At 37.3% G+C, this 25,615-nt stretch overlaps 2 protein-coding genes across 8 annotated transcripts in view; one reads left to right on the top strand and one right to left on the bottom strand.

Annotated features, from left to right (window-relative positions):
• The first annotated feature begins 3,046 nt into the window (after positions 1 to 3,046).
• LOC149811738 (uncharacterized) lies at positions 3,047 to 10,024 on the top strand. Of its 4 annotated transcripts, none has more exons than XM_089993251.1 (12): positions 3,047 to 3,557; positions 3,630 to 3,705; positions 6,817 to 7,022; positions 7,139 to 7,225; positions 7,354 to 7,446; positions 7,522 to 7,676; positions 7,882 to 7,966; positions 8,046 to 8,132; positions 8,213 to 8,332; positions 8,929 to 9,030; positions 9,110 to 9,280; positions 9,650 to 10,024. In XM_089993251.1, the coding sequence occupies exons 1-11, from the start codon at positions 3,210 to 3,212 to the stop codon at positions 9,275 to 9,277; spliced, it is 1,527 nt and encodes a 508-aa protein (XP_089849377.1). In that variant the 5' UTR covers positions 3,047 to 3,209; the 3' UTR covers positions 9,278 to 9,280; positions 9,650 to 10,024. The 4 variants fall into 4 exon arrangements, with proteins under 4 accessions (XP_089849377.1, XP_089849379.1, XP_089849378.1 ...); XM_089993253.1 differs by lacking the exon at positions 9,650 to 10,024 and adding an exon at positions 9,422 to 9,601 and having other exon boundaries at positions 3,048 to 3,557; XM_089993252.1 differs by lacking the exon at positions 9,650 to 10,024 and adding an exon at positions 9,416 to 9,601 and having other exon boundaries at positions 3,048 to 3,557.
• The window catches only part of LOC149811737 (3-oxoacyl-[acyl-carrier-protein] reductase 4-like), a 40,844-nt gene continuing 20,446 nt past the window's right edge, over positions 5,218 to 25,615 (bottom strand). Inside the window, exons 3-12 of one of the 4 annotated variants that reach the window (XR_016428544.1) lie at positions 19,937 to 19,990; positions 16,351 to 16,431; positions 16,225 to 16,270; positions 16,053 to 16,147; positions 15,938 to 15,970; positions 13,836 to 13,970; positions 13,616 to 13,709; positions 13,015 to 13,097; positions 12,630 to 12,721; positions 5,218 to 5,355 (exon numbers count right to left, since the gene is read on the bottom strand). Coding sequence is in view for 1 of the 4 variants with exons in the window: in XM_089993254.1 (XP_089849380.1) it covers positions 12,689 to 12,721; positions 13,015 to 13,097; positions 13,616 to 13,709; positions 13,836 to 13,970; positions 15,938 to 15,970; positions 16,053 to 16,147; positions 16,225 to 16,270; positions 16,351 to 16,431; positions 19,937 to 19,990 (654 nt within the window). In the remaining 3 variants the exon portion in view is untranslated. Of the gene's footprint in view, positions 5,356 to 12,236; positions 12,722 to 13,014; positions 13,098 to 13,615; positions 13,710 to 13,835; positions 13,971 to 15,937; positions 15,971 to 16,052; positions 16,148 to 16,224; positions 16,271 to 16,350; positions 16,432 to 19,936; positions 19,991 to 25,615 lie in introns of those variants that run through there. The other 3 variants (XR_016428543.1, XR_016428545.1, XM_089993254.1) reach the window with 3 other exon arrangements.

Genomic DNA, 25,615 nt, shown 5'->3' with positions numbered 1-25,615 from the left:
TTTTTAGCTAAAATGAGCTTATTTCGCATAAAATGAGCTAAATTAGCTGAAATGATCAGAAGTGATCAGGATTTGCTCATCGTGAGCTAGAAATGACAGACATTCTAACTTTTCTGATCTTGAAATGGGTTTGGTTAAACCTAACTGACGAAAGGTCTAAGGGTGACTCAAGGGTAAAATGATAATTTTATTGATTGAACGAGGTAAAACTGACCTCTAGACTGGAGTGAACCTAAGGGGGGACTCTATATTGCCCTACAGGGGACTGACATCTATAAAATGAGGGTGTCTCAAAGAGACTTGGAAAATTGAGGTGTTTACAGAATCATGATCCATCATTATTAATGCAGACAAAGTCTTTTTTGCCAATATCGAGTAGTACAGTTGCGGTAGTTGATTCATCAAGTTTTAAAAGTTAATTTAAATTTCAATTAACTCTTTTGGTAATTAGTGGTAGACTGTATTTGTTTGGAGGTACACAACTCATTTAATATTCCAGCTTCAATCAAATAAAGTCATTTAAACTATTTATTTTTAGATTAACTAATTTTAAATTTTATTGCTTTTTCATTATTGATTAGTTAATCTGTTTAACGTTTTCCTTTTAGTTTATTAAATTAGTGGTTCATAGATATTTAATTAATTAGTTTGTTTCAAATCTATTTTGTAGTTAGTTAGAATCTTGAAGTTGTTATATTTTAGTTAATTTGTTATAAGTTAGTTAGTTTGTTAGATCTAGTTAGTTTTGATTCATGTTTCTTTTCTTGTTATAACTAACATTAGTTTTAGAAAAAAAATCTCTTTTTTATTTTGTTTTCATGTTTTTGTGTTTTGCAGGGTAGTTTTCATGTGCAAAGAGCCCTCTAAAGATCCCCTCAGGGACGTGCACCTTGAGAAAGGGACCTTTAAGCCTGCAAATTCAACTATAGCATCCAAGCAAATAAAAGAGGCTAGACCACAAGAGAAGAAGACCTTGTAAATTTATATTTTTCTTATTTTTACTTTTTTTTAAGGCTAGAAAGCCATTTACTTTAAGTTGGGTTGTAATAAAGCCTGTTTATTTTTTAGCCCTCTGCAGAGAGTAACACTTTTTAGTTTACTTTTTATTTAAGATAATAAAGATTGTTCTGTGTGGGGTATAAAAGTTTTCTTTTTACATTTTTTGTGTTTGGCCCGGACTTCACCACTAGTGTAAATCAGAATTTGAAATTTGATGCACAGTTTACACAAGCGAATTTTACAGAAAAAATATTTTTAAAATACTTTTACAAAAGGTTGCATCAGTATCCACGGGGATGTATTAAATGTTTATTTGCACTCAAAAGCAATGATCATTAATGAGATAAAGTTACCCATGCTATTGCATTTGATTCATGGATCAAATATGCATTGTTACATTTCCTTTATGCTTTGATTCGTGTGCCATGTATCACTACAAATGTGTTTGAATGTATTTGGGTGCAAGTATACATATATGAACTGTTATGCATGCTTTAATGTGTTCTAAAATAAATGTTTGTTTGATTTACACTATGTTCCTCACTATTGAATTATGTGGGACTCATATGAAAAAGTGAGTTCTCACCCATTAATTTTTAACATTTTATAGATAGTGAGGCTCAATCTTAGTTGAGCAGACCGTGGAGTTGGGTCACTAGAGGTGGCAGTTTATAATGGTATGATGGTCACTAGGTTTTAATTGTTGAAAATGTTTAACTTCATAAACTTGATGTTTGAGTTTGTTAAGTTCGGTTATGGTTTGGATTATTTTATTTTAAACTACATTGAATTTAATGATTTTAATCATTTAGAACTATTTCATCTTAAATTGCATAGAATAGATGATTTTATAGTTGAAACTGTTTTCATTTTATATTTTGTTGAAATGAGTGTTTGGGTTGTGAATCTGTGATGGGTCCCAAATCAATAGTTTATTTTTGGTATTAGTTATAAAATTGTATTTTATTTTTTGACAAGTATCTCTTATGCAAACTTGGATCTATTGGGTTGAGCAAAAGTGGGCCCCTAGTGCTTAGGTAAGTGGTATTTGGTGTTTGACAAGAGTCTTTGTCCTTGGTGTATCACGCTCGTGTTTTCACTCAGGCAAACTATAGATTAATAGTGATGTTGAAAAAGTTTAAGGTCATTACATCGAACAATTTTGAAAAAGTTTTAAAATACAATAATTCTTTGTCACGGGTCATAACTACCCACCACGAAGACCGCTAATGATAGAATCTAATCCGACATCCCACTCATATCCAAATTTGATTAGTGGGATTCAGTAGTCAAATTTAGATCCAATTAATAATAATAGCCAGACTCATAAATGAGTTTTGCATTAGATAGGAGTGACTACAATTCAATTCCCGCTAAAATTTGAATATGATTATTTGCAAATATCAGACTTTAATCTAGTTGGATCTACATTCTGTGACTAATCGACTCTGAATTCGATTACTCAGTAATGCTATATCCAACCCAAGTCTGGCCAGTTTACATCCCTACTTATTGGGGTGTCAAGGGGCCTGGTTTACCCGTACCCGACCTGAACCAAACCTCATAGGGTCCGGGTATGGTGATAATAAGAAGGCCCGATTAAGACCCGGGTTCATACCCGAAGGTCTGACTAATACATGAACCCAAGTATAGTTTGTAAAATTTTATACCAAACCCAGACCCGGATCCAACCTGAGTTCCGATTAAGACCCACAATTTTTCAATGCAAAAATGATAAAAAAATATGGTTTTATGGTCTGTGTTTGGTTCATGTAGTTCTTATCAGGTCTGGGTATGATTTTTCTTACAATAGACCCAATTTCCAGACCCGATACCATAGCTGAAAATCTGGTCCAAGTCTGGTTCTACCTGGGTCCGAACCAAACCCGACCCGTTGATACCCTACCTACCAATGAGGTGTTAGCTTGAAACCGTACCGGAAACATACGGTAGGATGCGATCCAAATCCAATATCACACACGTGCAACAGACACGTGTGGGAAAAATCTGCGTTATCTTAAGATCCTCGCTCTACACCTTCACTTTCCCAAATATCACAAACTCAGGCCAAAGACAAACACCAAACACTCTCTCTCTCTCTCTCAAATCCCACAAGAGGAGTGCCGAATCAGTTAACCAAATCAATCAATGGTGGACACCCACCTTCCCTCCCATCGGCATTGACGCACAGAGACACTCACCAACCAAAAATGGGCGCCATGAAACTCTTCAACGCCCCAAGAAGCGTCTCCTCCGTCCAAGGTTTCCCCCTCCCATCCAAACGCCTCGTTCCCACCAGATTCCGACGAGTTTCCGGCCGTTCATGGGGTTCCTGCCGCGGATACGGCGCCTCCGAGACGTTGGTGGCGAAGCAGAGCCAGACAAAGGTGCACCGAAAGCCCCATTTGGTCGGTGAGGAAGATGGGGAGGAGATCGATCTGAAGGCTTGGATGCATAGCCAGGGGCTCCCACCTTGCAGGGTGGTCCTCAAAGAGAGACCCTCTCACGATCGGAAGCACCGCCCGATTCGATACGTCGCCGCTGGCGAAGATCTTCAGGTATGCACCAGCCATCGATTCTTCTTTTTCTTCGGTTCTTGGTGATTTGCATTGTTTATGGTCTTTTGGTAGGCGGGGGACGTGGCCTTCTCGGTGCCGAATTCGCTCATAGTGACGCTCGAAAGGGTATTAGGGAATGAGACGATCGGTAGCTCCTTTTCTTTATTCTTTTTGTTTTTCTTTTGATGATTTTCTTAGATGGGAATGCGATTTCTGTTTTCTTTTCATGTTTTTTCACTGTGTTCTTCTTGGACGTTTATGGGGTTCTTCTTAGACGTCTATATGGTTGTTCTTTCTGTTTTGATGTTTATTCATGCTTCTCTTTCAATGTTATTTTCGAGTTGTTTCCATATTTTGTGTTTATAATGTGTTCTATGGCAGAATGTTTTTCATAGAATTTGAATATTGTACATGTTTTATTGGGAGGTTTCTTCTTTTTTTTTCCTCCCCTTCTCTAATGATAGAATGTCAAATTCCACTAACATGAACAAACGATATATTGGAAATCATTATATAGGAAATGGGGTGCAAAGGATTGCTTGTTTTCTGTGAAGTTCGTCACAGAAACATGGTAAGCTGGACTCATTCTGGTGTTACCATTTGACGACCAGTGCATATAATAGAGATCTGTTATGAATTCGAATCATAAGAACTGTTATAATGAAGGTTGATGAGGAGTATTTCATGTGGAATGATGTGAATGAGAAATGTTCAAGAGAAATTAGTACTGGTCTTCGGCAATATAAAGAGTATGCAATTTAGTTAGTTTCTAATTGGAGTGGTGTTACTGATTGAACCAAGTGGTATCAGATATTGTAAAATACTGGTGCACAATTTTTGCACTTGAAAAGTTCAAGACCATCCATATTTGATTTATGGTATAGTGATATGTCAACTTCTTAAGTGGGAGATTGTTTTCATGGGGTTCTTTGTACGCAATGAGGGAATAGTGGAGGCAGTGTATGTAGTGCAGAAACAATGGTTGTGTCGAGTGGAACAGTCTATGCATCCCATTTATTATGTTTTTGCTTTTTTGTTATTATGGTACTGTTATCAACTTTTTTTCCATTTTTTAGAGGATCCACAATATCTAGGATATGGAACAACATCTATTCAAAAGTTTTTTTCTTAAAACCTAAAAGAGACAGTTATAGAAATATCAATTATGTCATATGGTTTTGTCGATCCAAAACTTCCTAGTAGAAAGGAGAAAATTCCTAAAACATCGCAGCCTATGAACTGAGTATGGCGTTTCTTACTAAAAGACACTTTTATGAGGTGCTTCTGAGCTGCAGAGTAGTGAATCTTCAAATCAACCATTAATATAGATGTTCCAACAGTTCCCTCTTACAAGGAGATACTTCAGACCATGCGATGTTATCACTGTCTCTGGTATACTACCAAGTTAATATTTTACAAGTAATGTCACTCTTATATTTCAGGGTTTTCACAAGTAATGGGGCTCTTATATTTCAGGGTTTCATTGTTTTTTGCTTGATTTGTTGATCATCCGTCTGGTGGAATTGGGAAATTAGTAATTTGTATTTTAATTTGATGGGGTGGAAAAGGGCAAATTAATTTTTGGCCGATCTGGTTTCTGTGGTGAAAAGTTTGGAATGAAAGAAACAGATGCACTTTTTAGATCCTGGGGTGATTTTCTGATGCCACATCAAACACAACATTCTCAAAGGGACAATCCCCGTCTTGATTTCTATGGTAGGCAGCATTATCTATATTTTGTCTTTAGCTTCCAAGGGAGATCTTCATGTCTTGTATTTTCATTTGACTAATTTTTTTCCTACAAAAACAGAAAGAGGGGAAATGGTTAGGTTGAATTGGAGATAATATCTAACATATTTACAATACTTATCCTATAAAATTCTGAATGTCGATACCATAAAAGGAGATGTAATTACTTTCAGAACCTAGTAAGATTTTTCTTTGTATTTCCATTAACAAAGGGTAGTGGTGCATATAACATCACAAAAACATTAACAAATACAAAATAACTAACTTGTTTCCATGGGGTTTTAGACCTTAAGTCTCTTCTTTACTTTCCAAATTTGGTCTTTTCATAATCCTAGTCCTATCCACAGGGTATCTATTTCAACAACTATGAACCATAATGTTGCATTCATATTTGTGTTCTATACTTTTCCACGGTCTAAAGTGAAGTTCTGCAAGTTTTTAATTTGAGGACTTCCAACATTGTTGGACAAAATCTAATACACGCCTGTCAATCTGCAGATATGGTTCTTTCATTAGAATCCTTCTGTCCACTTAGTACACATATTCTGACTAACCAGTACAACGTGACTATGTGGCAGTCCATGTGAAGCTGTCCATTCTCAGGTGCTTATTAGTGATACACAATACTCTGAGCTGTAGTTTAGAAACCTGACAGGTTGACCTGTGAATCTTTTGAGTCAAGTCAACCCCCTACTGCTGCCGGTTGGTTGGCTTGGTCTGCAAATATTCATCCCACATTTTTAACTTTTCAGTCTTTAAATTATACATGATCCACATCAGGTGTGCAGAATCTGGTGATAGATATGAAGCTTTTTTTAAACATGAACCTGTTTTTATGTTAACTTCCAGTAAAATGCAGTAGTTTAGCTTTTCTAGTCATTATTCTTTACTCTTTTGGATTTGCAACATTTTTTCAAATTGAAAATCTCACACATTATCAATTTCACAACTTCACAGCTAAGTTCTCATTTCATGATGATTTATTTTGGAATTTGATACTTTGTGCCTAGTGGTAATTAGTTTTGTGATCCTTGGCAAGCTTGGTTGAGTAACTCGTAAATATGAGTTCACTTTCCTGGTTTTATTTGAAACTTAGGCACTAATTACATCTCTAAATAATTGTTTCTTAAATGATAATATTTTGATGTCATGGATATTTCTGCCATATCTAATGTACATAATTTTTTTATTTATGTGTTTAACAAAATCTGACTGAATCACTGGCTTGACCTGGTTGAGTCCTGAGTCAAGACTGAATGAGTCAAGTCACGGGTCATTTCAAACTGTGCTCTGCTATGTCACATGGATACGGCTGCAGATATGGGGATATGGCCATTTTTGTGAAGTTTTCACATGAGACAGAGGCCAAAACGGAGTATCCACGTGACATAGGTTCTTTGTAGCAAGGCTTTTCTTTCTATCTGATGCTGGACAAATAAATACCTTGCCAGGGAATCATCTCATAGAGATATTGTTGTTGATCTTTTGATATCTTGGTTTTGTTCTGCAGCGGAGCTATTAACAACCAACAAGCTGTCTGAATTGGCTTGTTTAGCTCTGTATCTTATGTATGAGAAAAAACAAGGGAAGAAGTCGTTCTGGTACCCGTTCATTAAGGAACTTGATCGCCATCGTGGAAGAGGGCAACTTGCAGTGGAGTCTCCACTCTTGTGGTCTGATAGTGAGCTGGAATATCTTGCAGGCAGTCCAACAAGGGTACTGGTTTTATGTCATGGTAGCATTATATATTGGGGCTGGAAATTTCAGGAGCTTCTAAATTAAAATAAAGTCATCCAAGTCCTTGAAATATAATGTTGGTGATGATCATCCAGGAGGAGGTTTTAGAAAGAGCTGCAGGCATCAAAAGGGAATATGATGAGCTTGATACTGTTTGGTTTATGGCTGGTTCTTTGTTTCAGGTCTTCTCTATATGCGTATTCAGTTATTCCTAGTTTTTTTTGTTAAGAGCTCATTACACTGTTTCAGATTTTTTCTTTTGGGAGACTGTATGTTTGATGCAAAAATAATCTGTTTTCTTAATCTATAGCAATATCCATATGACACTCCAACTGAGGCTTTTCCTTTTGAGATATTCAAACAAGCTTTTGTTGCAGTTCAGTCATGTGTGGTGCATTTGCAGGTAACAAGTTGTGGCTTTGTTCTTTCCTACATAAAGGTCTCCTTGGATTAAATTCTAATTGTGTTTTTCATTCAGAAAGTTGCGCTGGCTCGAAGATTTGCATTGGTTCCTTTAGGGCCTCCATTGCTAGCTTACAAAAGCAGTTGTAAAGCAATGCCAACAGCCACAGATGATGCTGTTCAGTTGGTGGTTGACCGCCCATATAAGTCTGGAGAACCAATCTGTGTTTGGTATTTACCTTGCTTCCATAGAGATCATGAATTTATATTTTGTAATTCCTTGTGCATTTTTGCATATATCCTAATGAATGCTGCATTTTTCTTCTGTTGAATGTAGTTTGCTTCAGAGTTTGGATAATCCAATCTAAATTTGTTCTATAGTTTTGTGTACAAAATTTTCTGCATGAAATGTCTTTTTAAAAGGGGTCAGATGTAGGTGTGGACCACAACCAAATTCAAAATTGCTTCTGAATTATGGGTTTGTAGATGAGGAAAATCCATATGATCGCTTATCAATCGAGGTAAAATTTTATTTTATGTTTACATGGTTCCCATCATTGGTCGTTTTTTTATTCATTCTTGTATTTGTGATTGCAACAGGCATCCCTGAACACGGATGATCCCCAATATCAGGATAAGAGAATGATTGCTCAAAGAAATGGAAAGTTAACAGTGCAAGTTTTTCATGTGTGTAATGTAGTACTGTAGTACTCACTCAAAGTTATGTGCATTTTTATCCATACTATTGAGTATTGCAACTTCTTCAGGTCTATGTGGGAAGAGAAAAGGAGGCTGTCATAGACATGCTGCCCTATCTACGGTTGGGCTATGTGTCAGATCCTATAGAGATGCATTCAGTTATTTCCTCTCAGGGCCCTATTTGTCCTGTAAGTTTATCTCAAATCGCTTGTTTCCTCTGTGCTGTGATTGCTACCAAAACGTTTTCTGGGATATCTGTATGCTGTTCATTCAAGAAAGGACATATAGTCATTCTGTTGGTTACTTCTACTTTTATTGCTTTCAATCCTCCTTTGTCTTTTTCTTCTATTCGTAGGAATTCTTATTCATAGAATTTTGACTGTCAACACATTGTGTCCCGACTAATACCAAGATTTTGTATGGATATAATTAGCAAAGTCCAGCAGTTCAAAAGTGTCTGAGCTGTGGACAAATGGCAATGATATTGAACAACAGCATGGATGTCCTGGTGTTGTAACCCTCTTTTTTTTGTCATGCTGGATGCTCGAACCAAGGCAAGCTGACATCAAGACATCTTATCTTGTTGGGCATGCCTAGTTTGTCAAAAAGTGTCTTCTTCGTGTCCTGCATTCCAGCATGAGGTAGTCTGTCACTTTTGAGTATCAATCAGTATTGTTTAGCAATTATGCTTAATATATTGGAGTCTTGACCTTAATTTATATCTTTCTGAAGAAGTATTATTTTCACGACCTTGTGAATTCATTAGTCTATGAAATCGGAGCAGGTAAGCCCATGTATGGAGCGAGCAGTGTTGGACCAACTGAGTGATTACTTCAAGGCTAGGCTTGCTGGTTATCCCGCCAATCAATCTGAAGATGAAACCATGGTAATTGTCAAAATATAGTCATTCTTATCTTCTACTCTTGAAGGTTGTTCTGATCATTATACCATTATGTCATTTTCAGTTGGCAGATGGCCGCATTGACCCGAAAAGACAAGTTGCAACCCAGCTAATTAAGTTGGAGAAGAAGATGCTAAATGGTTGTCTAAAAGCAGTGGACAATCTCATAAATGACTTGCCTGATCATGCTGTTGCTCCATGCCCTGCTCCTTATGCTCCTTTACTAAAATGATGTGTAAGCTTCTGCCTCTTGCATCAGTCGTAGCCTTTTGGCTGCCATAAGTTTGTATCTTGCATCAACAAATATCTAGGTGGCCACTACTAAAGCTGTATGCACAGTGTTTTGATTTTTGCAATTCTTTTGAACTAGTTGCAGAGTTTGACAAATCAACTAGCTAGAATGGATCTTAAGATGCTGCAGAAGCATGCAGAACTCACATGCAGGGAACGAGATGGGGGATTGTACACCGATATTGAAAATAATGAAAAGTCATTGTGCGGTGGCTATTAATATGATTTTGTACAGAATTTGTTGATTTGGAATTAGTTTAGTGATTATAAATTCAACACGGTCAACAATATTCATTTAATGGTTCATCTGCAGGATCGGAATGTAGAGAGAGAGAGAGAGATTCTTGCTTGATAACGGCTACCATCTTAGTCTTGAGTTGACGTCCAACATTGGTTTAACTGAACCTTCTCAAAGCTGTTTTTTGCTGGAAGAGGAACCTTATTAATATGCTGGGGTTCTCACGGCAAACTGGGCTTAATGCAGTGCCTGTGTTAATTTCTCAGCCTGGACTTTTACGGTTTAGTTTACAGGAAAACTTCATAAAGCCTATGATCAAACTCTAGCAGCAGTTTGTAATTGCAAATGTTATCAAACTTCTATGGTGTAATCAACTAAGTTGGCACTGAGTTATATGGTTGTATGTGTGTTCTGCGATTATGGGGGGTCAGTGTCAGGTGCTGATTTAAATCTGTTTTTGAGTCTGCTGTACTCACGTAAGATTTTATATCTATCCTACCTTACCAAATTTGCAAGTTGTGTATGCCCCCCGGCAGGATTTGAAACCCTAGACAAGATAGGCGACTTACCCCACCTAGCCATGGCATTTAGCCCCATCTTATTCTACATGTCCTTTTTTTGCTAGGCCAAAGGAAAAGCCTCCTTTCCATCTCTTGCGCCCCACCTTGCCCACTGTGAAGTATACCCAACTTCGACCTTGCAGCAAGGGATGATGTCGCATGTATTTTGAACTCGTGATGTCCTATCAACTTGGTGGCATTCATAAGTCTAATAACCCGAAAAAATATACATCAACCAACATAACTCAAAATTCAAGCTGTTGAAAAAATATACATCAACCAACATAACAAATGGATCAAGAAATCCTTTCCCTTGAACACAATTAACATCAAGAGAGCAAAGTCTTTTTAACTTCAGATATTATCTCTTCTCATATTCCATACGATATAAATCCATAGAAGCATATGCGTATGCGAATAGCCGCAGATAATAAACTTATTAATATCCGACCTCACTGGAATGTAAGACCAAATATAGACCAAGCTGAACTAAACACAATCCTAGCTAGCCCTTTTGTGAACAGAACCTTACCTAGGCAGACTCCAGCTGAGCACCAACCAAGCAAAGAATTCCTGGTTTCAACCAATCGGAGAACCAAATTGAATATATCAGGAGCCAGATTGTGCCTTGATCTAATATGGCTCAGCCAACGGATAACCAAAAATAAACTTGAAACCGGGTCAAAATGATTTACATCTAGACTTAGAAAGCTCAATTGAATTGAACCCGGAAAAACCAAATTGAACATAGAAGCCTGACCGTGGCTAACCAAACTAAACTTAGAGCTAGGGCAGGGTAAATCAAACCTATATTAAGAAACCTGGACAGAAACAACAGAAATGTCACTTAAGGCGTGTTTGGTTTGGTCACATGAGATTCAGATTCTCACACAAATGGGTCAATCTCATTAGGCCCCATTTTTTCATGGCTACCGAACATGAGAAAATGAAGCTGAACATGAGAAAATAGGGCCATGATTTCAAAACATAATTGATTTGAAATCACACCGAGAGTCCGATTCTCACAGGCATGGTTGTGATTTAGAATCATATCCAACGTTCTTCTGCTGCTGCTTCTTCACCCTATCAAGCTGAGGGAAATTGCATCGACCACCTGTAGAGATGATGCCAGAAGCCCGTGCCTAAAGCAGAGATGGTGTCGGAGAAGCCCATTGAGATGCTGGAGAAGAAAACCCCTACCAGTAGTACAAGTATGATTTATTCCCTTTTTTTGTTTGTGTGTGTGTGTGTGTGTGTGTGTGTGTGGGGGGGGGGGGGGGGGGGGATGCTGCTTTTCTGGCGAGCTCCACTACCTTTCTTGTGGCCCCTATTTCCCTTCTGTTTTTTTTTTGGGCCACTGCAACCACCAACGGGCTCCATTGGCCTCTCTGCAACTCAAACAAGGGAGCGTATTGGTGAGCCCTTGATTCCATTTTTTCGTTTTTAGTAGAGTCGCTACCACCATCTGAACAGATGGCACCAGAGAATGGAGCTTGCTGAAGATCATTGCCAACAAGCTCCTTCCCCCTTCTCGGATGGGGCGAATAGGAGATCGAAGCATTTTCTCTTTTTTTCTATTTTTGTTGGTGGCGCAAGTGAGTTCAACACCCCCTCACTCTAGCTAGGTTTTTGGTTCAAAGGGGCACTCTTTCAAATGGGTTCTACCTCAACAAACATGATAAAAAGAATCTCATGAGATTTCAAATTATGTGATTTTGAGTCTCATGATTTTTTTTCAAATTTGAAAATAGCAGCCAACCATACCCTTAGTTTCACCTTCAGGTTGCATATATAAACATGAACGGGAAAAATATGTGTGAATTGAAAATAATTAATTAAGAGGACTTTAGTGTGGTTAAGCACAAGTGACAAACCCCGCAGGGCTCAGCCTTCAAATTGAAGGGCATCAAGAGTTAGATACCCCAAGGTGTACGCCCTTATCGCAAGGCCAAAGCCAACAGAAAACTAAGGTTAGTGGGAAGGAGAAGAGTACTCGTCGTGTTTTACACTGCAGACATCGAAACAGGACCACAGTCAACATCGCACATCTTTGCCTACATCTCAGCCTGTCAATGGACGTCCCAAATTACAGCTAGACATCATTCCTATGAAAATATTCATTTTCAATTAATATAATTTCTTGCTATTGTTGGAAAATAAGTACTGCCGTTATATAGCCATGCATCAAACTGACAACATAAGATTTGAAAAAAATCAGCCAACAGGACAACTATTCATTTCATTTTGCTTGAGAAATTGAGGACCTTTCCCAATATGCTAGCGGTCTTTGTCTGCTCATTCACTATCAAAACTGCCAGTCCCAACCAAAAGGAAGAAAAACTCCAGCTACCTTGTAAAAGCTTCAGACGAAAACTTATACCCACAAATCCTACCAAAAATCAATATTTTCTCACTTTGAAAAATAATATATAATATATATATATATCCTGTTAAAACCGCCTTCTCCAACATACAAGTAAGCTGTGCCACCCTACCTCATTCAACTTTGAAGCACCTAGCTGGAGGCAGTAGCATGGAAAAGGGCAGTGCAGATCTACATGATCATGCCGCCATCAATGGAAAAAACCTGAAAACAAATACTTGATATTAAGCTTTAAGTTTACATTCACCACTTGATGGATTATGACAAATCTTTTCACATGAATATGAGCTCATAACATAAGAAGGTTGCTTATCACTGCAGATTAGGTTGCACTTGCTCAATACCAGCAAAGCACAACCATGTATAGGGAAAGGCATATGTAATTGTATCATATACCAGTCAACCCATGCCACTTAGCCTCATTGGTATGAGACACTAAGTGGTACTTGTATGAAATGACAAGAAGTCACAGGACGGAAACTTAATGAAAGCATTACCTGTCCAGTGATGTAACTAGCTGCAGGACTAAGAGCCAGGAATTCAATCAACCCTGCAACTTCTTCAGGTTTTCCATATCTCCCTGTAAATGAACCAGGCTAAGAATGAAATTTGCACATTAAACAAGGTAAAAAAACAAATTAAAAGAATAACATCTAAAAGAATCACATGATGAGCTTCAGTGATGAATCCAATGGCTTTTTCCAATCCCTTTTTGACATAAATTGCCTCACTTGGCCTTATTCTAGCCACCAAGCGAACATAGTAAGAAAAACTCGGCTTTACTTATCAAAATGACCTTCCATGTTATTTAGCATGTTATCAGGAAAAAGAGTGAGTGTGATTGTTCCTGTGAAAAGTATGCCTTGATAACAAGCCTCATTCCATTTCTCAGTTTGGTGCAGACTTATTTATTTCCACCATCTTTCTCTTTTCTGTTTTTAGAGTTTTCTTATTTTTTTACTATAGTTAAATGTGCTCTTTTCTGAGTAAAGCCCAACAACTTCCAGCACTGAACTACCAAACGTTCTGTTTCTCTTTAAGTTGGTGACAATGAGTTGGACTCTAATACAAAACCTCACATGATTCAACATTGCTTACCTAAAGGAATTGTGTCCAAAAATTTTTTCTCTATATCATCTCCAAGTTTTGCAGTCATGTCAGATGCAATGAATCCAGGTGCAACAGCATTTGCCTATACCATAGGTAAAAAAAGGTCATGTAGGAAAGAAAACACAAACTCTCTCTCTCTCTCTCTCTCTCTCTCTCTCTCTCTCTCTCTCTCTCTCTCTCTCTCTATCTATCTATCTATCTCTCTCACTGTGATATTTCTGCTTGCATATTCCTTTGCTACACTCTTGGTCAATCCAATCACTCCTGCCTTTGCTGCACTGTAGTTGGCCTGTCCTATGTTCCCAGCTAGACCAACAACAGAAGATACGTTGATAATTCTTCCCTGCACAATCAAGAAGAGGAAAAGATTAACATATTAGTGAAATAATCCAACAAGTGAACACAAGAATACCATAAATTGCCTTAATAAAATATAAAACATAGGTGAAAGATGTTTGAAACTGTATGTCATGGTCATGTATTGTTCTCTGTACTCGGATTTGCATTGCTAGGTACGGGTGCATAACGAACTGAGCTACTACGGCTCGACCCATTTAAGCTTGGCTTGGACTCGCTCTTAGAAAATAAATGAGCCGAGCTTGAACAGGTGCTCAGTTAAGCTTGATTAGCTCGATCAAGCTCGGTTTGTGTGGTCATATAAGGCATTAGTTTAGTATATGCAAATATTTTATTACCAAAATAAATAGAGAAAAGATCTTAACTTAACGGGTATGCCCCTGGTCATTCACAGGGGAGGTGGTGAGTTTGAATTGTAACCCTTCATTGTTTTAAAAAATCTTTTTAGTTAAAGATGTTCAGCTCGAGCTAGACTCAAGCTTGAACAACCTACTATCTTAACAAGCGGAGCCAATACAGCCCAAGCTTGGCTCGAACTACGCTCGTGTTGAGCTCTATTGCTAGGGCTAATGGCGTGACTGTATTCTCATTCAACCCTATATTTACTTTCACAAAGCACCAAAGCAAATTGCTTCTACAGAAGAAGTTTATCAGTATAGCAACACCAGACTGGAGGAATATGTCTAGATAATTTAAAGTAGTTTAACATGTTGATCAAATGTTCCATGAAGGGTTGCTCAAAATCCAGACAGTGCAATGTGTGAGTATGCAAAGATGCAAACTTATCTCATGTATCCAACAAAGTTTTATAGCTGAAACCCTAAAAAGCCAGAAGTTACGATATCCATTAAACATTTGTTGCCTCTGGTGCTAATAAGTAGATAAACCCTATGTTACATGGATAGGGATGCGGGAATGTTTCACAATGTGGATATGCTTGGTATAACACGAAGGTTCTCAAAATTAGGACATGGAACATGGGACATGGCCACACACAAACACAGACACAGAGAGAAATGTATGTGTGTGTATACTTAACCTAAAGCAATAAAACATGAAAATCATCTCAAATGCAAACTCATGAATAGCAACAAGAAATCATTATAATTAAAACATCAAATAATAAAATAAGTTGAAATTGAAATATAATGTAATTGATAGATGATTTTTGAAAGAAATAAAAAGCCTGTGAAATACCAAAAGAATAATCAAGATCATACAAGGAAAATAGACAAAGTAAATGACAGAACACTGGCTGTGTCTGACACTAGTTTGACTATATGCATAAAGTGTTGTGGTGCATCCAAGTGCCGTGTCATGTCGACACGGGATATGTGTGCTAAGCATCCGTGTGACATAAGATGTCCTATTGTAAGATTGATTCTTCCCCAAACCCTGAGCTAACTGGATCATTAGAGAGAAGACACCAACTCTCCAGCAATCCCCTTTCAAGAATGACTAGTAAAATTGGTCAGCTCTTTTTTCTCTTCAAAAGATCCACTATGACTTAATCAAATTGATGGGAGCAGAAAAGGAGAGATAAAGAAAGAAAGGAAGAAAGAAGAAAAGGTATTCAATATTGAAAATAAAGAACAGCCATAGAAAAATTTAAGGCAAGATAAAAATCCTGGAATAATTAAAAGGAAAAGATTTTAGATCAATAGAAGTCAAAGTCACCTCTTGGGATGAATTAATGCCAAAGCATCAAAGACCATGTCAATTTTAGCAGAGAGAGAGAGATGCAGGCTCCAACACAATGATGAGTGCTTAGGATAACTAATCTTTTATTAGTCATATTAAATTTGCTTTTGGTATTTTATCATAACATACTCAGCCCTTGCTACCTCAATATACAACTGTAGAACACAAGTATGTGATTTCAACTATAGATTACAAGAACCCCATTTAGTTTGAAAGACTAAAAACACACCAAAAAAAAGAATTCCACAATACCTTTTTCTTTCTCATCATGACCTTTGCAGCCGCCTATAAAAATAGAACAGAGACAATAAGCTACAAATTCAAAGTCAACTAGCACAGAGGAAGCAAAAGTTTGCAACGTGTATACCTGTGTGCAAAGATACACACCCGTGAGATTCAAGTCAATAACTTCTTGCCACTGTGATTTGGTCATTCTCATCAAGAGATTATCCCGAGTAATCCCTGAAGGCATTGAAGCATGATTAGAATCTTAAGAACCAGTAAGTGACAAAATACAAAATCACAGCATTCAAGTTAACCTGCATTATTTATTAAAATGTCAATTGTCCCCCAAGCATCAACTGCCTGTATATAGCAAAATGTCATGACATCAACTCATGTAGAAAACAGTATAAATAATTCACTATTCACAATATTTTGCTCACAGTATTGATCATGGCTTCAACAGCCTCCTCCTTGGAAACATCTCCTCCAAAAGTAAGTGCTTGCCCACCAGACTCTGCAATCTGTCACAGAATTGAATATTACCACCAGGACTAGCCAAACTGTCCCCTGCTAATACAAGGGTGATTAGAAATTTCAAATTTAAGGAAAAACTAAAACTTCATCTAGTGGTATATTTAAGCAATTCAAACTTGATATATTAAGTAATTTTTTGGTTTATGACAAAATCCATCATAACAACATGTTCACATAGAAATAGCCATATGAATTCAAAGTGGGTGTGGAACACCTACGAGTTATTCATGTTGAAGCAAGTTTCAACAATACTATCGGTACAGACCCACAAGGTCGGTACATTTCCTAGTGCTCTGCAGGTACCAGTGGATTCGAGGGCAGAAAAAGGGGTACCCCAGTTGCTGCTCAAACAGAAGCAGGAAATGGTATTCATATAGGAGTAGACTAGGGTACACAACAAGTAGAAATCATGATAAAAGGTCCAAAACTCGGTTGCGATGCAGCATTACTAGTGATTCATTGAAGTGGCATACTATTAAATTATGTACATATACCACATAATGGATGCAGACCTCAAAAAATTAGGGTACAAATAGAAATAAAATGAAAACACTCCAATCCAAGAGTAATAAATAATTAGATGGTCTGATCAAAGAATATTATATTAGTATGGACTGAGAGGAAGAAACAACATCCACTTGGACACTTTCACTCTGGAATATCATGGAGCCCCTCTTCAATGGTGCACAACAAACAGAGGGAACTTTTACCAGGAAAAGGTGTCCAAAAAGCATGAGCCCCATGCTATTTTTGGGTAAAATTGATGCACATCTTTGTCTAAAGAAATATCTTGGTGAAAAGTTCTCCTTAGACAAACTTCACCAAGGAAAGAAATGTCTAGGGCAATCAAGCAATCCTCAAAGAATGTAAGTATCCTTAATCCAAAGAGAAAAACTAAATGGCATCAAGAAAGAAGGTTTCATATGCCATTTAAAATTTTATAAAGCAAAGTTTGCACCATATACCCATTGACTTTGATAGGTCCTAATTTAAGAAAAAATGAACATAAACGAAAAGGTTTATCGAAAAATGTACCAGATATTCCTTAAAAGATTAACGTATACATATAGAGCAATCCACATATACGATTCAAAAGTTTTGACGTGTTAATCCTTAATAGTTCTGGTACATTTGAGAAAGATATCAAATAGTAAGATTTGTGTTTCTGAAACAAATAGTAGGATTTGTGTTGTCTAGACAATGTGATGACAAGTTAGTAGAGTGTTATTCAATAATTGTAAAAGCACAATTTTACAAGACACTGCTATAAGATCAACACTCTTCGATAGCACTAAGATTTGGGCTGCTAAAAATGACAGGAAGAGAGAGTACATGTCATATATATCTAGAGAGTAATGGGTATGTGCTAAATGAAATGTGCTAAATGGGTTTTTCTGCTCTTCCGGTGTTTTTTAAAGCAATTCCAACCCCATAAATGTGTTGGGCATGGTCGATTTAAGAGGAATTCACACTTGGATCATGTGTTTTCGATGAAAAATTTGATATTTGGAGCCTCAACAATTTATAAAGATTTTGGACCGTTGATTTTTCGAATGTTATAAAAACCCACCCATGTGTCGGAATCGAACACTTCAAGAGCTGATCCCTATAAAATCAAGTACATAGATCACATCTGTACGGTCAGAATTTAAAAATAAAATGAAAAAACCTGAAAAACTCATTTAGCACGTTTCATTTAGCCTATTTCATTTAGCACGTACCCATTACTCTCTCTCTCTCTCTCTCTCTCTCTCTCTATATATATATATATATATATATATATATATATATATATATATATATTACCCATTACTCTCTCTCTCTCTCTCTCTCTCTCTCTCTCTATATATATATATATATATATATATAGAGAGAGAGAGAGAGAGAGATGCACGAAAGAATAAGATTAGAAATGAATAGATAAGGAAACATTTAAGAATACCACCAAGGAAAAAAAATAGTGAATGCCATTTAATACGGTTTGAACATGTGCAAAAGTATATCACAGTATCAATAAGAAAAGTGGTGCATGATGCATGCAAAAGGAATTTTAAAAAGGAAAAAAAACATTGAAAACTTGAAAGAGAGCCACACCAGGCGATACAAAAAATTGTAAGGTGAGGCTGTAGCTCTAGATATGAAGCAATAGGAAAATGTGATTCATAAGTCCAACCCCATGTAGTTGGAATAAGGATTGTAGGGAGATGATGATGATGATATACTATAATGTTCCTTAAAAGCTAGGATACATGAGCATTTCAAACATATATAGGGTTTTGTGACATCACCACTCGCTGCTAGTGTAGAGAAACATCAAAATAGGCATTCAGCACTCGAGTAAATTTTAAAACTAAAACTGATAGAGAAACAACACAGTTGAACAATAGAGTAGATTGCATACAATGAGAACATAGCAAACTTCAGAATAACCATAACCTGAGCATTAAATAGATGGCATGATATACATCAAACCATCTTTTTTGGACCATAAATCATTTAGGTAATGAAGGGGGCTCAATCACAAAATACATACCTGGTCACTTGTACCAACCTTTTCTGACCTTTTCCTTGTAAAAGTTATAAAACATGTCATTTAAAACAGAGTAAAGAAGGCTTACAACAAAGTGTTTTGACACCAAAATTACAATGGAAATGGAAATGAAAATGAAAGGAAAACATGCACAAGAATTTACTGTCCTAAATTCAATTATCTTCAGTAGCAGGCTGACATACACGTGAGCCTGCATGCAGCATGCATTTAGATATTTAGACACATTTAAAAATTGAAATTATACAGGCCATAAACTCCATATCAACTATGTAGACGCCACTATCAATGAAAAGAAACATAGTTTTGCTTGTTGAAACGAATGAATTACTCCATTTTTTTTCATATACAGTTTTAAATAACTTTTATGGATTCCATTAAATAGAACTAGTTATTCTGCAGCAACCGTGCATCCCAGCAGCTTCCTAAAATCCAAACAAGCAATAAGACTCGACTTCCTACACTGTAAAAGCAGTAGAATTATGTAGTCAAAATGGCATCCTGCTTCAAGTGATAATCAAGATTTTGAAATGTTGGTCCATCCTTGTTATTGCATTGCAAAAAAGTATTCATCAGTAAAGAGGTGCATAACCCTAACTAAAGTACTTAGGCACCCTTTCATTATTTCTCATCTCTATTGAGCTGCAGTATACGGGTTACCATAATTTACCAATCACGAAAAAGTATTTTTCTTTCTTATCCAAAAGGTAACTTGCTTCACACAACTCTTCAAAGAACATGACTCTTCAATAATTTATTAACCTCAAGCCCCAATTGTAAATCATTAAACATGAATGTATCCTTATCCATTACTCATGGTAGTGAAATTTAAGTCACTAAACTTTAAAAATACAGCCAACTGCCTAAATCACATGGACAAATTTTCATCGTCTAGAACAATTTCTTGATATTAACTGCAAAAAGGAGGAGGTGATAGAACTCACCTCCCTGCAAACCATTTCAGCTTCTTTTAAGGACCTTGCATAGTTCACAAGAACCTGAAATAAAAATAAAAGAAACAATGAATAGAAAAGAAATAATCAGAGAATCAATAAGTTGGATAAATCTAGCACTACAGCAAATCTTTGGTCCTTAAAAGCTAATATTTCCCTCATAGTAGTAGAAACAAAGCATAACAAATATAACCAAAGACTTTGGGCTGGCTTAGATCAAATAGATCAAAAGTAGTACTAAACAGTTCCTCAACAGGAGAGACATAATCAACACACACACACACACACACATGCACACACACACACATGCACGCACACACATGTGCCTGCACTTGTGCTATGGCTTAGATAACAAGTAGTATTAAACAGTTCCTCTACACGAGAGACATAATCAACACACATGCCTGTGCGCAAGCACGCATGCATGCACATGCACATGTGCGCGCACACACACAAACAGAAGTAAGAAGAACTTTGTTCCAAATGCATGAGGTATGAGCTAAGAATAAAAATAAATTATGAGCACTTTGCTTGAAAGTGCAATGGAAAGATTTGTGGGAGACAATACCATGAAGTGAAAAAACATGAGATAGACACACCAGAAGGGTTTTCTTTGTTTTCTGTGGGTTAGTGACAGACTACTTCCTAGTAAATAAGGGTGTCATGCAAATCTGTGGAAAGTGAAAGGTGGAATTGTCAGTCATCGCCATCGCATCTTACTTCAGATGGAGATGTCAAGAGAGAGAAGAGATGTTCAGGACTTTGCCCGGTTCAACAGGTTCTACCTTTTGCAGGCCCAATCCACCTCAAAATCAGAGTTTGATCCTGGCACAGAAAATATTGGACTTGTGCTTTATGAAACATGCCCACATATTAAAAGTAACCACCAAGAAGAAATGTACAATATAGAATTACACTTTTAAGCTGCATTAGGATGACTGCCACTAAAAATTGGCCACAGTATTTGATTAAGCAGAATAGACTCACAAGGAGATCATCTAATAAAAGACAATGTTGAATAGCAGAATGAGGGGCCAAGGCTCATAGTTTTTGAGATGAAATCATGAAACTAAGAAGGATATCCAATGTGCTTCGTAAAAGAAATTCAGCCACACTATAGGCTCAACAATCACAGTCATAACAAGCAGATGAAACTTGCTCATGTAGTGTAGACTTCAAACTACCCATAGCTAAATACAAGTTTTTTTCAAAGTCATGATCCTATTCACAGTCATAAAAAATAAATTAACATTCTAGCCATTTCAATAATTTGAAAAATAGAAAGATATTTGAGAAAAAATATGGGGACATGATGAACAACAATGGACTAACTTGCTATTTTGCTAAGACTGATATTCTCCACTCCAATGATGACAAGGAGGGGTTTCAGACTGTGTGAGAAAATCATCAGTTGTCATATTTAAAGCACATAAATCTAGAGGCCTATGAGATTCAGGGAGCACTAAGGCCAGAAAAGACAGAAAAGTCTCGATCTGCTGGAAGTTTTGGTGCTGAGATCAAAGAACGATAGTTAATCCACCCATTACAGAAGCAGAATCAGTCTCTAAACCCAAGATGAAAGTGCGCTGAAGTTCCGAAGCTCTCAAATCATCACCACCTGTAAACTTTAAACATACAGCACCAAATTGCATATTTCCCTAATAAACAAATTAAACTAAAGCAATCTTGCCTGTCAAATCCAACCAGCATCAGCACTAACAGTCTTAAGAATTCTCCTCAATCACTCACAAGAAGCATCATTCAAAGCCAAGACTAAGGACTAGTAAACTCAAAACCATAGTTGTCAGTCGAGGAAGCGGGAGCGGGAAGCGAGGCACTTTCAAAATTTTAGAAGGCAGGAAGTGTGGGATGACTTAGAAGTAAGCCAGGAATCGTCTCGAAAGCGAACCGGAAGCGACCTAGGAAACAAGGGGAAAGCGAAAAAAGAGAAAAAAAAAATAAAAAAATAAAATACAAAAAAATGAAAAAAAGGGGAAAGCGAGCTTTCCCTAAATTGGGAAGTGTGCTTCCCAATTTTTTTTGCGCTTCCCTGCACGTTTTAGAAGCACGATGTTTCGCGCTTCTGATAACTCTGCTCAAAACACGTTGATCAGATGTCTATCCACAAAATTCAAGTTGAATCTTTTACAAATGAAAAAGGTCTAACTGTCAACCCTAGATATCATAAACCAACTTACCTCTTACTGATATGGCACAGTCAATCATAAATTACATAGAAAATATGACCCAGATGCTCAACTTTTAGGGATAGAATTTGTCAAAGTATTGTCACAAAACACTAAGAAAGAAAGGTAATGTCACAAAGTGACTAGCAAATGCACAAGCGCAAATGTACAAGCATACAAGTACAATAAGCACAATAGCCACTAATGGGCAAAACTACAACAAGCCACAAAGTGGCAATGAACACAAAAAGAGAGAAGAGCTAGAAAATATGGGAGATTTACTCATAAAGAGCTTCAAAAGAAGCCTAACAATACATGGGGCTTTGCCCCTTATTTATACACAAATGGGACCCTTGGAGGGGCTCCCATAGAGTCGTTGGAGCCCCTCCAACGGTCATAAATATGACCGTTGTGTTAAAATATGGTATGCGTATGGATCTGGATCCAGATCCATACGCACGTTATATTCTAACTTTTAACACATGCTCAATGCCATTTCATTAATGGCATGTCTGTAATTTTTCCAGCTATTGTATTTTTCCCTATTTATAATGTTTAGGGCTGGGAGGTTGGGTTATCGTGCGCCGCCCCCCAACCATTGTGAATCTCCCTCTTCTCTCTCTTTCTTTTCTTAGTTTCTGCAGTGAAGGCTGAGCCCACACAGAATCTTTTATGGTATCAGAGCTCGGTTGTGAAACCCTACCAGGCGTGTGTTCAGCGAGTCCTGGTAACTTCTGAAGGAACAATTTTAATACATTTCCTCGCCCATTCCTCCTTCAATTCTTCCTTCATCACGGTAACTTCTGCACTCGTTTTTTTTTCTGATTCTTGTTCATCGGTAACTTCTTGGTAACTTCTGATTTCTGGTAACTTCTGCAATCACCATCTGTCTCTCTTCTTCAACATTAACGTCTGCAGTTTTCACATCAACGACTGCAGTTTTCCATCTTTAACTGCAGTTTCCCCTCTTTGATTGCGACGGCAGTTTTCCCTCTTTAACTGCAGTTTCCCCTCTTTGATTGCAATCAAATCTACTGCAGTTATTGAGTATTTTTTGATTTATTTCCTCTTTGATTACAGAAGTTTCCTTTTCTATTACTGTTTAATGATTTATGTGCAACGCCTATAGGCAGGTTATAACAATCTATATTCTCGACCCTAAAAAAAAGGGGGGGGGTTTACGTCTATTAATATCACGGGTGCATCCCTTATTAAAGTTCTATTGATTGATTAAGTGATCTTCAATTTTCTTCTCTTTCTCTTCATTCGTCTTGTTCGTTTATTCGTTGTCCCATTGATATGGATTACTCTTCATCATCCATCTTGTCCTCCGGTCCCTCTGCAAATTTCTTGAGTCAGCTTGTTACAGAAAAACTTACTCACTCTAATTTTTTGACCTGGAAGAGACAAATACTTCCTTTTATATGGAGTCAGGATCTCGATGAACATCTGGATGGTTTGGTTCCTATACCACCACGGTTTATTTTGCAGGAAACCACCAATGAGAAGGGTGACACAATTACTATTTCCTTTAAGAATCCAGAGTATACAGCCTGGAGGAAGCGGGATCAGTCTTTGGTTGCTTATATTACGTCAACACTGTCTCAAGAAGTGTTGGTTACTCTTTCAGATGATTGCACTGCGGCGGATCTGTGGAGTAAGTTGTCTCAGACATACTCTCAGATATCAGAAGCTCGAGTTATGTACTTAAAAAATGAGTTTCAAAGTTTGAAAAAAGGCTCCATGCAAGTCATGGAATACATAGGTCGCTTGAAGAGTATTACTGACCAATTGGCGGTTATTGGAAGTGTTATTTCAGATAAAAATAAAGTTCAACAACTCCTCAATGGATTGGGCCCTGATTTTGACATGTTTACCACAGCTTTGTCATGTCTTCCTCACTTGCCTACTTTAAACGATCTTCAAGCGAAACTTCTCCAGCATGAGATGATTATGAAACAAAGAGCAGAAGGAAATGAATCAGTTCGTTCTCATTCAGTTTTGGCCATGGACACTTCTGTCGGTTTTGGACGAAGAAATGGAGGGCATCAAGGAGGCAGAGGCCGCGGACGTTTTGGGCAGGGAGGTCGTGGTATCTTGCCTACACCTAATATTTTTGGTGTTTTTAATACAGGGAATCAAAGGAGAGTGCCCACTTGTTTCTTATGTAACAAAAGAGGACATGTGAAAGCTGATTGTTGGTTTAATCTACAAAATAGAGGAAAGATAAACAAAATTGAAAATAAGTCAGCTACTACCGTGGACACAAAAGCGCCATCTACAGATATGCAACAACTTTTGTTATCAGCACTATCACAGATGACGATCAAGCAAAATGAACAAGGCGAGTGGTATGTTGATTCCGACGCTGCCACTCATGTTACGGGTAATGTCGATAAGTTATCCCACTTATTGCCTTATTCTGAAAAAGGTAGTATAGTTACAGGAGATGGAACTTGGAACTTGTCACTCTATTAGTCATACTGACAGTGCACATATCCCTATGTCAAAGTCCTCACTTCACTTGTCCAATGTTCTCCTTGCTCCTAATATTAAAAAGAACATTGTTTATGTAGCTAAACTTGTTGACGATATGAATTCTTCCGTCGAATTTACTCTCTCTTCTGTTTATGTTAAGGATCTACGAACGAAGGAGACGTTCGCTAAGGGGGAGCGACAATGAAACATGTACGTCTTCAAGGAGATTCCCTCAATGTCTTTACCTTCAGCCCCAGTCCTCCAGTTGAAGTCGTTCAAGCATTCTTCAGTGTCTTCGCCTTCAGAGTCTTTGTTTTTCCCTTCGTTGGAAGTTTTTAATTCATCTCATTGTAATAAGCCAGATATTTGGCACAGTCGTTTCCAGAGTCTAGTTTATGTTCATTTTTAGATAATAATAAATGTTCCCCATGCGAACTCTGCAAAAGCCATGTTCTTCCGTTTCATATTATTAATAAAAGGGCTTCAAAGCCATTTGAGATTATTTGTTCCGATGTTTGGGGACCCGCACCTATTCTTTCTCTTTCCGGTAGTCGTTACTATGTTATCTTTATTGATTCTTATTCCCGTTATACTTGGATATATTTCTTGAAACATAAGCATGAAGTTTTTCAAGTATTTCGGGAATTTCATTCGATGGTCAAAACAAAGTTTTCCATTGATATTGTGCACTTACAATGTGATGGTGGGGGCGAGTATTCATCAAACGAGTTTATTGCCTTTCTTCGGGATAAAGGAATAAGTCGACAGGTTTCTTGCCCTCATACACCTCAACAAAATAAGGTTGCGGAAAGGAAACACAGGCATATTGTCGAGAGTGCGATAAGCATGTTACATGATAGCAATGTGCCCGTTAGTCTCTGAACAGAAGTTTTTCATACATCTGTTCATGTCATAAATCGTCTTCCTATGGCACTTCTGGATCAACACTCTCCATATTATACTTTATTTGTGCAACATCCTTCTTATGATGAGTTGCGTGTTTTTT

The sequence above is a fragment of the Nuphar pumila genome, chromosome 17 (assembly GCF_984573655.1).
Source record: "Nuphar pumila chromosome 17, dmNupPumi1.hap1.1, whole genome shotgun sequence".
NCBI classification, from domain to species: domain Eukaryota; kingdom Viridiplantae; phylum Streptophyta; class Magnoliopsida; order Nymphaeales; family Nymphaeaceae; genus Nuphar; species Nuphar pumila.
This window is presented reverse-complemented; position numbering and strand designations above follow the sequence as displayed.